This window comes from Lonchura striata, chromosome 3 (genome assembly GCF_050655825.1).
Source record: "Lonchura striata isolate lonStrDom1 chromosome 3, ASM5065582v1, whole genome shotgun sequence".
NCBI classification, from domain to species: domain Eukaryota; kingdom Metazoa; phylum Chordata; class Aves; order Passeriformes; family Estrildidae; genus Lonchura; species Lonchura striata.
In genome coordinates this window covers 60,312,796-60,329,263 of record NC_140705.1, presented here as the reverse complement: position 1 = coordinate 60,329,263, position 16,468 = coordinate 60,312,796, and the positions used below count along the sequence as shown (strand labels likewise).

General features: G+C 40.8%; 1 protein-coding gene across 4 annotated transcripts in view; it reads right to left on the bottom strand.

Annotated features, from left to right (window-relative positions):
- SNX9 (sorting nexin 9) overlaps positions 1-16,468 on the bottom strand; it is an 81,548-nt gene that overhangs the window by 50,694 nt on the left and 14,386 nt on the right. The window contains exon 1 of one of the 4 annotated variants that reach the window (XM_021532100.4): positions 10,453-10,718. The exons of 2 other annotated variants lie outside the window; for them this stretch is intronic. In XM_021532100.4, coding sequence (XP_021387775.2) covers positions 10,453-10,464 — 12 coding nt within the window. In that variant the 5' untranslated portion in view covers positions 10,465-10,718. Of the gene's footprint in view, positions 1-10,452; positions 10,719-16,468 lie in introns of those variants that run through there. One more of the 4 variants, XM_021532099.4, reaches the window with a different exon arrangement.

The window sequence follows — 16,468 nt, the reverse complement described above, 5'->3', positions numbered from 1 at the left end:
AAAAGGTCTATCTCATAGTAGAATTAACAACAAAACATGAAGAGTTTCCAAAAAATACAAAACACGAAGTCTGAAACCTTTATGGGGTAAGGGACTGGAAAGCAATACTCAATTCCCAGCAACATGCATGTGGTTTAAACCACTGGCACTTCTAGAAGTTCCTCAGTGAGGTCAGATTAACTCCTCAGATCTACCACACAGGATTTCACTGTCTTGCTGAAAATAATTTTTTGGTCATGAAAGACCACCTGAACTCAGTTCAGGCTAGTCCCACTCATTTTTTGTTACATATTTTAATTTTGATTCACAGAACATGAGCTTCTTTACAGCTGTCTACCTGTCAGCAAACATCATCACACCCCAAAGCCCAGTGAAACGTGTTTCTGGCCAGCATTACAGACAGAATGCACACCAAGAACTTCCATTCAAGTGAATTCCTACACAGGAAGCCTCTTGTTCAAATCAAGCATATGGGACTAAAAGTCATTGATGCAGAATGAGGTCTAAAATGGTTATATGACTAAGATCTCTTAAAAGTGTTCAGAGTAAAACAGATCTTAAAATTGTAAGGTGTTAAAACAAATTGCAGCTTCTTTCCATGCAGTTATGTCAGGTGGGTAGACAACCATACCACAGAGCATGAAAAAAGCAAAGAGAAACTGTGAAGTTTTCTAGATTTACAGCAGTGCTTAAAAATATTAAAGAGAATTATCTATAAGCAGTTCAGTGGTTTAAAAAAGCAGCATATTTTCAGAATAACTACCATGCACTACTAAAACAGGTGCTTGGTTACATTTTGGTGTGTTCATATTGACTTATTTACGGGGTATTTTCAGACCCAAGAATAGGAATCTCCATGCACCCAATACTAAAGCAAGGGAAATTCAGTTGCAGAAATACATTCAAGACACCCACGTGATTTTAGAGATATTTCCAAACACTGACTCAGATACTCCCCTGAATCACATCTGAGCTTTCAGTTGGGTTAAGCACCTGAAAAGCTTTTTTCTTGTTTAAAACATTACTTATAAACTAGTTTTCAGTTAAAAAGGTACTGCAACTTCTACCATGAGTGAGGAACTCCAGTGATATCAGACCTTTTTCAGAATCAATTTAATGCACTGCTCCAAGTGCCCAGTCTTCTCCATGTTTTCCTTTCTGAATACCAACCTTTTCCAGACCCTCAGATAAACTGGGGACTCAATGCTCCATTTGAAAACATTAATTCCAGTTTCATCACAACTACAGCAAGTAATAAATGCAGCAAGTACAGCTTGGGTTTGCATTTATGGATGTGAGGCAGGATGCATTTATCTCAAGTGTGATTAAAATCTCTGCCTAGATTAATCATTACTGTATCCCTGAAATCAAACTGCAAAACTTGCAACTGTTTGCTGAACCAATATTTAATGGCGTGTTTTAGAAGCCTGCTGTGCCAAAGCCCCTGATGTTTGCCTGAAACTTTAGGGCCATCACTGTTGCTCCCTCACAGTTCTGTCCCCAAAGAACAAGCCAATAAGATGCAAAGGTCTCAGAAAAAGCCAGCAGCATTCACCAGAAAAATTGCCACATTGTGACCTACTCATTAAGACAGCTTGTAGTCACACAATAGTGCTGCCTCTACGAGAGCAGAGATTAGAAAAAAATAGTAATTACCTAATAATTGGAGAGGCACAAAGTTTCGCTAAGGTTATCTAGCAAACTTCAAGCCCTTTCAGACTCAGCACACTATTACGCATCGTGGAACGCAATGTACCACAGGCCACTCTAGAAGCAAATGAATAACTGGCAAAGCAAACTAAGTGCATGTTAAAATGATGCTACTTCAAATAAACTTCATCTGTACAATACAGAATGGAATAGCTGTACTACTCTGAAGTCCCAAATATTTTAAAATATTAATAGGAAAACACGTGCTGAATAGCACGCTCACTGAAAGCAGCTGGGAAGGAATCTGAAACGCAGCAGGATAAGCTCTCCACATGGAATTCTGCTAAATTCTCTGTTACTTGAGTAACCAACATTAATCAATGTGCTAATGTTTTGTTATCTCTTAGTTCTTATTAGAAATACTACTTTGTGAAAGCCCATCTTTTATTTTATGAACACAAGTGAGAAAACTGTTACACCAACATAAATGCATACTCATTTTATCAGATGAAGGTTCTTTACTCTACAAAGGGGCAAGGTACACATTTTTTGGGTTTTGAAGTATCCAAGCCTACAGCTATTTCAGGCTTTTCTATTGGCAGTGCAGAAAAGTAAAAGACCCTGTAAAATTACAAACTTTACTTTATGATAAATAGCAGGTCAAATAAGCAAAGCTCAGTGATTAGACCTGGCTAGAGAACACTCAGCACTTGAACTGGGCATTAATGACCTAAAATGTAATGCAATGTGCACACTAGCAGTGTAGGCATATCCCACTTTAAGACAAAGAAATAAAAAAAGAAGAAAAATAATGCCTGGACAGATGCATTTAATAAATAAAAAAACAAACCAAGAGATGTAATGAATGACAGGATTAAGTCATGCAACACTGAAAGTTTGACAGAACACCTCACAGATTTTTCTTCTACCAGCAACCTCTACAGTGACAGAAAGCATCAAAGAAGTCTGAAAAGAAAGTTAGAACTTCTGCTTCCTTATGAATTACTAGAAAATTCAGCAGCTTCATAGAATGTGACAGAGCTGTTGATAAAAAAATTGTAATTCAACAACATTCATACAAACATCCAAGACTGTGGTCTAGTTATTTGCAGCAAGGAAGATGCTTAATTTTGTACTCTACAAGCAATCATTTTCAGAAGAAAAATATAGGGTTATTAAGGCAAGAAATTACAGTACTGCTGAAAGAAGTGTGCTGTCACTAGGTAAGCACTAATTATGTTATATTATCATATGAAATTGCAATATTCAGTTACTGAATTAAACCTTGACCCCTTCAAAAAAGAGGATGAAATAAAACATTTAAGCTTCACTCTCAAATCTGATGAAGCTATAAGGTGAAGTGAAGCACCTCATCAGTCTCACCTTACTGCTGCAGAAAGATGAATTGTATAGGCTCTTCAGGCAATGCTAGAATTTAAATAAGAACCAGAAAAAACAATAAATGTAATAGCCTTATATCAATTGTCTTTCTTCTGGAAACCACTTATATAATCACCACAGAGGAAAAAATAAACCCATACCCATCATACAGAAGGGACACAGAGTTTAAAGCTATCCTAAGGGAATTTTTATAGCTGTTCTTACAAATTAGCCCTTTTGTTCTATCAATTAGGAAAGCAAACACTTTGCTTGAATTGAGATGACAAGTAATTTTTGCTCTGAACATTGAGAACTGCAGTCTCAGAAGGCTGGGAAAAGCAAACCAAGTCCAAAACCTACTGTGTTTAAACAGAGATACCACATGAATACAAAAAATAAAATCACAACAGTTCCCTTGCCAAGGAGGAGCAGATGGCAACCCAGAGCAGAAGTCAGTAACTCAATGACAAATCACAAGAAATAAGACCCATCAACCAGTTCTTCACCAGTCCCCACTTTTTTACAGGAGTGGGACTGAACAATTTCACCTGGGCAAGTCCCACTTGCAGAAACCCCAGGCCAGACATGGCTGCCTCTCCCCAGAAGCAGCTGTTCTGCTTGGACTCCCCAGAGACCTTCCACAAGCTGCACTGCCCATCTTCTCACCACCTCCTCCTCTTTCCAGCCACCTATTTTGCACATTGGAAACCCCTCCTGTACAGTGGCTTCCTTTAAAGGGCAGGGCCTGGGGGAAGAGCTGCTCTAAAATACAGGAGGAAATAGAGCTTTTACCCACAAAAAACATGTTCACACACAGAGTCCCTGGTTTGACTTCACCCAGCACACTTCTATGAGCATACATCCTGTTACCAGCAGTGCCCAGGATGGCTCATGTGCCCTTCATACCATACCATACCATACCATATCCCAAATGTTTCCTCACAACTACACAACAGCTGGGCCAGGCTGCATAACAGCAGCTCTCTACAGGAAGAGCTGTTCCTTGTGCCCTTCTCCCCTTACTGTGGGTCTCACAGAGAACTATCTGCCAGAGTTAAATAATTCTGGTCTTAAATGTCTTTTTTAATATTATTGACACAGGTTTCTTATTAACACAAAGCTCAAAGATAAATAATGTTTTGGAAAGAAAGTGATAATGCTCAGAAATTAAGTTAAATTTTCCAGTAAGCAATACACTTTTTTTTCCTCTTTCTGCAGTAGCACTTGAATTTTGCTTACTGGACTACTACATGATTGCTCTGTTGTCTGAACTTTCTGTTACTTGGGAAGCTCCTTTCCAGTTATAAACTGCTGAGAAAGCAGGAATACAGCTAAAGAAAATAAAAGCACAAGCTCTGATTTTCAGCCCTCCAAGCAGTGTTAAGTGAATTCTGAGAAATTGTAATTGTGAAACATACTTTGAAATAGAAGAGGTTTAGCTTTAAATGCTGAAAACTGCAATAGTTATTTACTTAAATAATTCTAGATAAGTAAATGCTCATCTGTCCTACTGCAGGGCTGGTTGAAACAAATTACTCCCACTATTTTACAGTCTCTTCTCCATTACCTGCTTTTGAAATGTTTTGCAAGACTGTTTTCAACACTGTAAACGTTACAATTGCTTGTAAATTCAATACAGGAGGGAACCCACATATTTGAAATGGCAAAATTCTCAAATGATTCTTGCCTCGGTGATCTCTGTAAACTCTGAAATTTGCCAGATGCCCTAATCAAATAAGGAGAGGTTCACTGAATATTCACACACTCTTCTACGATTTTTTTCAAGAACTGAAAATCTGAGCAGGAAGATAACTCAGAGGAAAACCTTGAAAGAATGCAGTAAAATAAGCCTTCTTACAAAGCTACAGTTAACTGTAAAGCCTTACTGCTGAAGTAATACCAATATACGGAGAAATATATTGGTATTACAAATATATTGGTATTTTACAGAGTGAAAACCCAAAACTCTGAATCTATAAACCAGATGTAGCTTATGACATCTGATATCAGACTTCCTTCTCTTTGGCTGCTGTAATCATGTTTTTAAATTATGACCTCTGGTAATGTGTCTGATGACTCTGCCTAGGCGCTCAAAATAACTTTGAAAAACTGAGTCAGAGGAATCATTACTCAAGCACAGCATCACACAGAATCTTACCAGCTCTCCAGCTTTTCAGCACAGAAATGAGAAGCCTTGAACTGGTAATTGCATCAATGTAACATAAACCACGTAGCACTGACCCTAAGACCATAAGGCTGGACAGAAAGACAAAAGAACAGAAAATATGTGTCTTCAAAAAAAACCTATCAGTTCTCATGCTCATCCTAACATCTTATTCCTCCAATAGGTCAGGAATCTGTGGTTAATCTGCATTACCAAACATTTTGCCCTTCTCTAGTCATCTTACTGCACCTTAAAAAACAAACCACCAAACCAAAATAATCTAAAAAGCCCCAGGAAGTATCCCCACATCTACTTAATACTAGCCTAAAAGACCCAAACAACATTTCACATCATTAGACTGTAAAATCAAAATCATTACTTCACCTAGTAATTTTGTTCCATCACAACCTACATACACAGATCATCTGTGATCTCATGTTTTGTATTATGCCTTGTTTTGCTGAATTTAAATAATGGAACATGTTGAATGGATTATGACGTGATCTGCACAGAAGAGGATCATCCCAACTCACAGATGTATTAAGATTTATTAACTGAATCTTCCCTTAAGATGAGATTTACGAAAGGAGTCTACTTCCAAAGTAAAATGTAGATTAACAGAACACAAAGTCTGGGTATTTTGGAGTGTTTAGCACAGAGGGGTGCTTCACTTCCCAGCTGCGAATCAGAACAAAGAATTGTTTCTAACCAACTCAAGTGATAGTATAAAGGAAAATGTGGGACTTCTTCGGGAAGCCTTATACTGCTGAGAGTAATAGAGAATGAAAAAGAAAGAAGAGAGGAAGGACATACACTTAAGGATTATAATCTTTAAGTCTGATGTGCTGTTACCTTTCCCTACCTGAAATTTTTGTATGTAAATCATGACCTTACCTTGCCACAATTACAAGAACCATGCTGAATTCAACTATACCTGGCCAGTGACATTTTAAGAGAAAATCCCACATGATGAGATGAACAAGAAAGCCTTGAAGCATTTCCTTGTTTTAGAAGTACTGTTAAGTTGTATCTTCTTTAAAGAACAGAATATTCAGTAGCTTTTATCTTAAAGGACTTCCTCCCACAAAAAAAGGCCCAGTCCTGAAAACAGAACCAGATAAATGTGCCCTCAAAGTACACAAACCACTGAACAATCAAGAACATAATGGTGGGATATAAGTGCCCCTAAAGTTATAAAGAAAAAAACATTTTGGTATTGACAGTAAGAGGGGCCTAACTTCACAAAGCTTATCAACAACTGCCTTATGAAAAACCTCTCTTGGGAAAGCAATGTCACCAACATGAACAATGTTACACCAATAAATCAGCTCCTAGTTTCAACTTCTAAATTAAAACTGTCACTACACGTTAGCAGCACAGGTTCCAGAAGAACTGGAAGAACTGTCTTTCCCACAGCCTATCTCACTTCCTTCTGAAATCAGGGCTTAACAAATGGCAAAACATCAGTCTTTTCAAGAAAAGGACTTGCCTACATTTTAAAATAATAAATAAGTTTAAAAATAGGCTAAGGTAGGGAGAATGTTGTTTAAAAGCCAGCATATTGCTTCCTGACATTTCTAACTCTCCCTATTCAATGAAACTCAAAAACAAAAGAAAGGACATGAGTAAAGCTGGGACTTGGCAAACTCTAGTGGGGAAAGAATAGGAAAGGCCAAAGAAACTACGAAGGAACCGTCACAGGGACATTTCTCTCTCTCTCATGATTTTTCATAGAGTTGCACAGAGAGAAATGTCCCTGTGACAAGGAACAAACAGAAGAATGACAATCTCATCCGTGGCTTTTGTAAGCAACTATGACAGAAACATTTACCAAACTGCATCTTCCTTTCAAGTTTGAGCAACTGATCAAGTTTTCAAAATTTTTTAGGCTCAGGCACTTTCTGACATCATTTGTGACACAATTAGAAATAAGGAATTAGTAAGGTTAACTCTGTTTCAGAAGGAAGCATCCAAAATAAAAGTATCTAACTTAAATCACCAGTTCTTAACTGTGAAATTGCTTTACCCTCTGAAGCCGGGTTCAGTTAAATGACTATGCAACTCTAAAAGTCTCCCAAAATAACCTTTTTTTTTTCCTTATTTTGATAGGATTTAACATTTGTTTCAGTTTTTAGAGCACATAACCTTGAGCAAACCACGAAATCCAGTGCCAAGCTACAGTAAGGATCTAGCCAACAGAAGAATTGCCTCTAGAAGCCTCAGCTCTTCCATTTCCCTTTTATATTTTCACCCTTCTCCATAAAAGTCTCCTGTTCCCAACCATACCACCCCACACAACCTTCTGTGTCAGCTCTGAGCAAACTTTCAACTACTGCAACTACCCAGAACTGAAGAAATGGCGCCACTGTTTCCATTCAGTGAATATTTTTGCTATTTCAGCAACTTATTGTATCTTAAAAACAGGCCTGACAAGTGTTTGGAGTAGACTCCTGGGATATTCATACAGCATGGGATGAGGAGCAAGAAGGGACAAGGAGCAATGGCCACTGCTAATTTAGCTCACAACATCAGACACAGCCTACACAGCCCTCAGAGTGCTTAAGGCCTACAGCCACCCCAACTGTTTGGACAAAAGACTCCCTGCCAAGTTGCCAGCTAACAAATATGCTAGGAAAGCATCAGTAAGGGCTTCTTGGTATGAAAATAGTAGTCCTTTCCCCTAAAAGCTTTTCTTGCTTCAAAAAGAAATGCATTGATTTTGAATGGTACAGAAAAGAGCCAGCACATTACACAATGGTATACCACATTTTCATACATGAAAACTCTAGGAATTTAATTGCTGTGGTTTATCAAGCTGGCCAAGGATTACAAGCTAGCTATGGAAGAAACCCCTATCTGCATCCTCCATCCTCACAAAATCTAACACCTTGATTCAAGCACTTGTAAATCTTGTAGAGAAAATGATAAATCTGGAAACAGATGCTGGGCAAGTTCAGATTCAAAAGAAAGAAGCATCAACAGCAAGAGAGATTATTTAAAAAGAACAACAAAAAACACAGACTAGATTTTCTATCACTGAAAGCATTAAAATCAAGACTGAATTTACCCCCAGCTTTCCTTGGAAAGTATATTCTAGTTTAAACAGGAATCAATTCAGGAAGCACTAACAGCCCATGCAGCACAGGCCAGGCCAGACTGTCAGTCGCCCTTAGCAGCTATACAGTATTTGACACCATTAAAGTTCAAAAATTCATACTCCAGAAAACTACAGTTTAATTTTTGTTAACATTTCACATAAAATACAAATACACCTTGAATATTTCTTTCAAAAGAGGCAATTTGTGAAGAAGCACAAACAGACAGTGAGAAATTTGTTTACAATTTAAAAAACAAAATTTACTTTCCAAATGAAATGGTGACTGAGCCAACTGAGTAGTTGGTTGAGCTCCTAAACACTGTTTTTTCAGCCAGTTACTCCCTCACACTGCTCAAAAAACAATATATCCTTTACTATTGGTGATGTTTGCACAACGTGAATGAAATAAAATCCAAAATAGGGCAGTTTGCAGAGAGGGACCCATCTCCTGAGTAGAGCTCACAGAAAATAAAGTAAGCTTCTCTTCAGTACTACTCAGAGTTACCAGCATAATAAAATAATAGCAATAAAATACCAACTCTTTCCTGACTATCACTTATCATTTTAGCCTTTAAGTCAAAGTACATTACCATAACTTGCAATGTGTAGAATGAAAAAAATTGCACCACCTGATTTTAAACCAGTCTGGATTAGATTAAGATTTGAAGGAAGTCAGAAATTATACGCCCTTCCGTCTGGGGCCATAATGACTCCAAAAAATATTTAAAGAAAAGCAAAGCAACAGTTTCCAAATATATGAATAAAATGGATCATATGTTCGGCACAGAACACAGATCCCATGAGGACACTGCACCTCAAAGTGAGCTCAAAAACAGTACACTGGTTTAATACACTATCTGCCTAACATACTGTGCATTATGTAGTATATACACACCAGAAGTAATTTTCTTGCCATCTACAGTCATTAGACTGAGTGAAAAATATTCATACACTCATCTCATGAATTACTGGAACCCACCAATGTATAAACCAAGTCTATCAACAATATTCTAAAAGCTCAACAGAAACATAAATTTCACTATATTGACCATATTCATTGTATTTTAAAACTGCCTAAGTGATTTTGAAACCTAAAATCAAGTTCTCGGTGCTTCGGAAAAAGTTTATCCAAACATGAGCCACCATCAGTTTACATGGCTACAGAGACAGCTACTTATACATTAAATCTGACACATTCAAGATGCGGAATTTCTTCAGCACTGAGAAGAGCAACATAAATAGTGCACTGTATGAGAACTGCCTCAGTAAAAGGAAGTTTTTAAAACTGCTGGCCAAGCTAATGGAATCAGGTGACTCAAAGTAATACTTCAAATACCAAAAAGGTCTTCCTGAGATACTTAAGACAAGTCACAGATGAGTTGCTGGTGCATGTTAACTCACACCTACACAAGTAGAGATGCTTTCATCAACCAGTATAGTAAACAAATACTGTTGATTTAGAAAGAGGACGCTTTCAGATAGGATGGGCTAATTTTGACAGTTGCATTAGCAGCAGATACTGTTGAAGAACTGAACAAAATTTAACTTCCTGTCTTTTTTTTTTTTTTTTTTTTTTTTTTTTTTTTTTTTGGCGTGTAAAATCACAGCTTACTATCAAGTGACCGCGCAGCGCGGACTCTGGGCTCCCACCGCAGTCACGGCACAGCCGGCCCCGGATGCCACCGAGGGGGTCAGCATCACCTGCCCCGACGCGCCGGGGCGGCGGGGGCCGAGCGGGCCGGGGCGGCGGGGCCGGGACCGCGGGGCCGGGACCGCGGGGCCCGCCGGTGGCCGAGGCCTCTCCCAGCGCCCGCCGCTCCCGGCTCGGCGGCAGCGGGGCAAGGGGCGCCCGGGCTGCAGGAGCAGCACCCTCGGCCTCCGGCGGCTCTTGGACACTACGATCATTCCGCCGAGGAGTGGGGGCGGAGGGGCCACAAACACAGCAGAAAAGCAAACTTTCCCCCGTCCCGGAGTCGCCGCTGCTCCGCCGAGCCCCGAGCAAGGCCCGAGCGCGGCGCTCCCCCGTCCGTCCCGCGGCCGGGCACGGTGCGGGAAGGACCGGCCCCCGCTCCGGCACGCAGCCCGCCCGCCCGCCCGGGACCCCCGCCCGCCCAGCCGGGCCCGCCGGCGCAGAGGGCGCCCCGACCCCGGAGCTGCTCACCTTGGTGGCCATGGCGCTGCCGGCGCGGGCTGCGCTGCCGCTCTGCGCTCCCTCCCTCGCTCCGTGCCGCGGCTGCTCGCCCGCTCGGCCGCTCGGTCGGTGTGTCCGGCCCGCCCGCCGCCGCTGGGCCGCGCAGGCGGCTCCTCCTCAGCGTCCCCGGCCGCCGCCGCCGCCGCCTGGGGGCCGCTGTGCGGCTCAGCAGCCAAGCGCCGGCGCTGGGCAGGCCGAGGCTGATGTGGCCGCGCCGCGATGCCCCCGCCTCGGCCGCTCTTTCCGCCGGCTCGGCTCGGCACCCGGGCCACTGGCGGGGCTGTTTGCCCGCAGCCCTTCCGTCAGCGCCGGGGGAGGGAGGCACCCGCCGCGCCGCGCCGATCCCGGGGGAGCCGCCCCGGCCGGTCCCGGGGGCGATGGGGGCGGGCGGACGGACCGACCTCGCCCACCCCCCATGCCCTCAAGGGCTTTGATTTGTAGTCAGTTCGGCTTCAAATTCTCGTTCGCGTGGGGGAGAGAGCCCTCAGGAAAGCGGTGTGTGCCCCTCGGATGCCTTTGAACGGAAATTTCAAAGCAAGGAAGGCAATTTTTCCCTCGGCTAGGCTCCATCCACGGCTGCCAGGGCGGTGTACGTCGTGCCTGACCTGTTTCGGCCGGGCCTTGGTGTGCAGCAGTTAGCAGCAGCAAAAAGCACCAAGGAGATAGCTGCTCAAGGTCGGCAGCGTTCCTGTTGGGCACTCTATGACCATCTCATAAAAAATACCTACGACCTCACTTGACTTCCAGCCTGCAGGAGAGATGAGGTGGGAGGCTAAATCAAAGGGAATTTGAAAATACTGTAGCAGTGATCATGCAAGGTACTGCATCATCCAAAAAGTGCAGCTTCTTTAGCTGCACCCCCATTTATAGTGGTTGGCCTGGAATCAGGAGACTTCCTTTCTGTGGAAGAAAATACACAGTGTAATCACCAGGGACGCCGGGGAGAGCCCTGGGAGGCAGGTGAGCTGTAGGGAAACTGCATAGATGTCTACATCTATATTTCCTTGCCCATAGAATTACAAGCTTTTTTTCTGCTATTGGTATAGTTTCGCAGTGAGAGCTTTATTAAAAGAGTTTTTTACATTGGAAAACATTTTCCTAGTTGGACCTGTGAAATAGTTTCCATGGAAAGTGAGGATGAGGAAATAAGAGGAAGCTGGCTGTTCATTTGCCACCACTTTTTGAGTGATTGAACTGCTTAACTTCAGAAGTTTTCAAACTCTTTGGTTATGTTTTAGCTTTTCCAGAATTCAATTAAATACAACATTTCCAACTTCCTACTCTCTGTAACAGCAGTACCTAAAGTGAAACCTTTCTGTGTGGCTCATAAGTGGCATTGTAGGAAACCACCTTAAAGATGAACTATTGTATTTAACATCAGTTTTGCCATGTGGTCCATCAATAGACTGGCATCTCATATACCTTACAAGCAAAACTCACTGAAGGTAACTTCATTTCTGTACTAAGACACCCTGTTCTTCCACTTTCTCAGCAACAATCTTTCCAACATGGCATATTTTGATCCAGCCCTTTGGTGAACATCTTATAAAAAGGGGAGAGGTATGAAACCCAGAGACCCAGCACTGTATCCTTTAGGGATCCCCAGCTGATAGAACTGTGAAGCACCCTCTATCCTTTCTCCAGATGCTGCTTTGCTATGTGAAATATGATAAACTTGTGGCTTCAGCATAAGCTTGAGTCTGTGTCATTTTTTACCTGTGGTCAGCACAGCTGCCAGAAAAGTTTAATATGCAGCTGCTACCCAGTGTGCTTTAGCAGAACTCTGCTTGCCATCTGGGGAATGAAGAACACAGTCATGATTTGTTCAGCCTCTCTGTGTGCTTAAAGCCTCCACTTCACAGTTTTCCACTGTGAGGTGTTCTTGAAAATAAGTCTTCCTTGACAAATTTGAGGGATGAAGGAAAGATTACTGTTTCTTTCATTCGAGAGAACATCCTGAGAAAAAAAAATATTTTAAATGGGATCTTTCCAATACTGTTTGCAATTAATTGCTGTTAATTATTGTCTCAATGAAGATATTCTCAGGAATCACTTTGGATTGCGAGTAAACATATCTCTTAGCAGTAAGCTTTATTATTTCTTAATACAGAGAGCCAGATACACACAAATTGCTAATGAAACCACCCAAAATTTCTCAAACTTCCAAAATTAGTTACTTTTCTGCTACCAAGCTGTGTCCTAGTTAATTAGGACTGGATGTTTGCTTAACATTAGACATAAAAGAAATCTCAGTGGCTTCAGTGGGGTTGTTTACATATCTAAGCATTTGGTAGTTTTGAAGTATAGTGCTCTGTGCCAAGCTTATCAGCTTTCAAACACAGTTGACTAATTATTCACTTTGTACTAAAGCCCCAATGTATGCTATTATAAATATCTCCACCTCAGAAAAAAACAAACAGTAACAGAAGAAAATGCCTTACCCTGCACATAAGTGACTTCTCTCTACAGATTTTTACTAGGTGTGTATTTTTGCACCTAGGTGGTCTGCAGTGGTTCTAGTAACTCAGAGTTCACAAAGAAGTGATCGTCTGCAGAGCCTCATCAAATGAAAAGCTCCTGCCAATACTGCTATGCAGATTTTTAAAACTAAAGATGGACTCTGAGAAGAGATACGGAGAACATTTGCTGAATATGTTCTCTGTTCAGCAAAGCCTGCCTGTAGCTTCAAGCTCACAGGAAGTCAGTGACCTTGTATGTTTTGACTTATGCAAACTTGGTGGGGAATGATAAAGAAACAGTGTTCTTCAAATAACCTTCAAACTGAAAACCATCTGGTGGAAGAACTACGTTTTGTGTTTATAAGTTACTGTCCTCTGGAGCTCCTTGAGTTGGTGCACCTTGCATTTGTTCCTGCTGGGAGCCTGTGCCCCTAGCTGTACCTGGGTGAGTGAGGTGACCCTGAGGCATTTACCTCAGCTCTGGAGGCATTTTCAGCAACAATTATCACTAGTGGCAACAACTTCGCAAATAGAGCAGGCTATCAAATACATGTTTTTGGAAAATCTTTGCAGGAGGCATACAGAGATTATATTGTCCTAGGTCTTTTTTTTCAAAGGTGTTTTATAAAGTAAGAAGTGATTTTTTTTTTCTTGGTTGAAAGCCTAACAATGTAGTGTGCATGATAACATCAGTTCCACACTAAATGCTTTTAGTTCAAGATTTCTAACTGCATTAATCAGGAAAGCCTAACAATGACTAGGAAGAAATTACAAAAACATTCCAACTATTTTTTATTCCTTTTAATTATCATGTTTACCTTAGCCACCTGATACACACTTCTTGTTTTAAGAGGGAGTAGAGATTTTTCACGTTTTCAAAGCCTCAAAATAAAATTTATTTGGTTTATGAATCTAAAAGAGAAGTACTGTATTCTTCATCTTCAGAAGTCATATCTGCACACCTTCACCCACTCCTCCCCAAGAGGTTCTTTGGGCATCATGTTTCCTCTCAGCTGAACAGCAGTTTCTTTCAGAATTGTGTTAACAACATTTCTTCAATGTTTCTGAGAAGTTTGCCAGATAGCAATATAAAATATTGCTTCCTCCTATCTTCTGTATCCTTCCCTCCCCCAGATTTGGACAGAAAATGATAGGAGCTGCCACATGTATGAAATCTAGTGTTATCTGCACAGAGCAGGAAGGGAGCAGCTGCTGAATCCTATTTGTGCACCGCTCTGTACAGCAATGTCCAGTGGCATCACTTGCAAATGTATCTGAAAAATACATTTAACAGAATGTATTCTGAGGAAAAAAAATTACTAATATTTTCCTTTGTTTTATGCTGGGAGCTTTTGGACACAAAGTACATGAAATCTTGAATCATATGGCATTTGCAGGAAAGCACGATTTTACCTCTCATTTACTCAGAACTGTGCCTGGCAGTTCAAAATTGTGCTCAGGAGATTACAGACATGCTTTCCAATCTTACTCTGCACCTGGTGCTGGAAGATCACTGTAAAAACAGTAAGGCAGCCAGTACCATTGGATTTTAGGTCCAGACTTTCCTGGAAAAGCTGCTTTAGAAAATTGCACACAAAATTGCACCCAAATTCCTGTGAGTTTTCAGTCTCTGAATTTCTCTCTGAATAAGCAGTTCTAAGAAAAACTGTGCTTCATGCATTTGATTGTGAATTAAGGATTTTATCTTAGAGCTGATAATCCAATACCATTATTATCTGAACTGTGGCATATAATGTGGGACCTTTTCAAGGTAAATTCTGGTTTTACATAGTTATATTTCTAATAAGAATATAGCCAAGACTGGTTTTGTGCTGCATATGAATATGCTGTTTCCTTTACACTATGGGAAAAGTGCAATACCATGCCATGCCAAATTCTTTACTCTTAGGGTGTTGGGGTGTTTTTAACACATCTTTGTGAAGCTAACAGTTCAAAGTCATGGTGGACTCCCCAGATTCAGTTTTCTGTTAAAAATTAATAAAAAAAGCTTCTTTCATGGAAGATGTGAAAATGCTACTCAGATACTCAAAAAAAAAAAAAAAAAAAAAAATAGAGAGAGAGAGAAAGAAAGAGTGGGTATTCCAGAGACAAGATGTTGTTAGATGTTGTTGCAATGCGCTTTCAGACATGGTCAATTTTTTGGAAGCACGTTTTTTTTTTCCACTTTTGTGAAGTTGATTGCGAAGGTCATGTTTTGGTGTAGCTTTGACCACACTCAAGGGGGATGTGTGGATTATATACCTAGTGCAGATCCTTATGGATGAGCACCATGGCTGCAACAGTTTGGAGCTTGCTTGGTCATGATGATCTATTCTTTCTTTAGTTAATAGTGGGGGAACCAGCTTTTTGTCCCTTTTTTCCTTAACTGTAACCAATGTTTTGAGCAATTCTGATATTCTTTTTCTCACTTTTCGTCAGAGTAATCAGTGATGGATGTATGTAATTTTAAGTAGTACAAGCTTTGAGAGAAATTATAAAAAAAACACTATTTCTTGTGCAAGGGATAAAACATTTCTTAAAACACCTGACGCTAATAAAATTCTTACTTCTATGCATTCCCTTCTCAGCTGTACACTGTTTGGTATTATAGATGTTTACATCTGAGATGGGATACTTGTACCTGCATACGTCATGCACTTTTAATGCTTTGCATTTAGATTTCTTGTTCATGTTCTATGTTCATTTGTGTTTCAATGCAAGGGCTGCTGGGATCAATAGGTTTTGAATTCAGCTTTCCTGAAAAATAGAATACAGTTCAGTAAAAAGTATATTTTAAAAGGGATAAATATTTCCATTTTTCTTCTTGCTAGCTTTAGTAAAAGTGACATACCACTAGCACTATTGATTCTTACCACTATTGACCCTTTCCATCTGGAGTGCTGTCTGCCTGTGGCTTATTTCCATTTTTTCTGTTATGGTGGAAGGGCTGTGCCAGCTGCTGTGCCCTCACATCTCAGGGGACTGCAGTTTCAACAAGCAAAGCAATAGGAGTGTGATCCACTATGTATTCACCTAAATGTACAAGTATATAAATGATGAGGCCCTGTCAACTTTAATAAGCTTTTGCTTCTTAAGATGGCACGCAAACTGTCGTCCAACACACAAGATAGCTGATCGTGCTAAAGATGTAATTGGTTATTCTCTGTTGTCATGTTTAGATGAAGGTCCAGCTGTTAGTCCTCACTGAGTAGCTCACTGAGAAGAAATCTACAGAAGACTGCAGGACAAACGTGGTCTGAGCCCTTCTGTGCTGGTCTCTGAGTCTCTTCGGAGGGGAGCAGTGGCACAGTATGAGTCTGCCAGGGCAGCACCAGGCTGCAGTTTTTTGAGGCAGCTTAATGAAAGTAGAGTCAAATCTATGGGTGTTTATATATATTTAAATTCAAAGGACAGTCAGTATCAAAGCTTTATAAGATGTGCTTTGCTCTGCACTATGACAGTGAGCACGTAAACTGAAGACCCTGGGGATAAATGCTCTGTCATGAATATATGCTTTTAAATGTAAA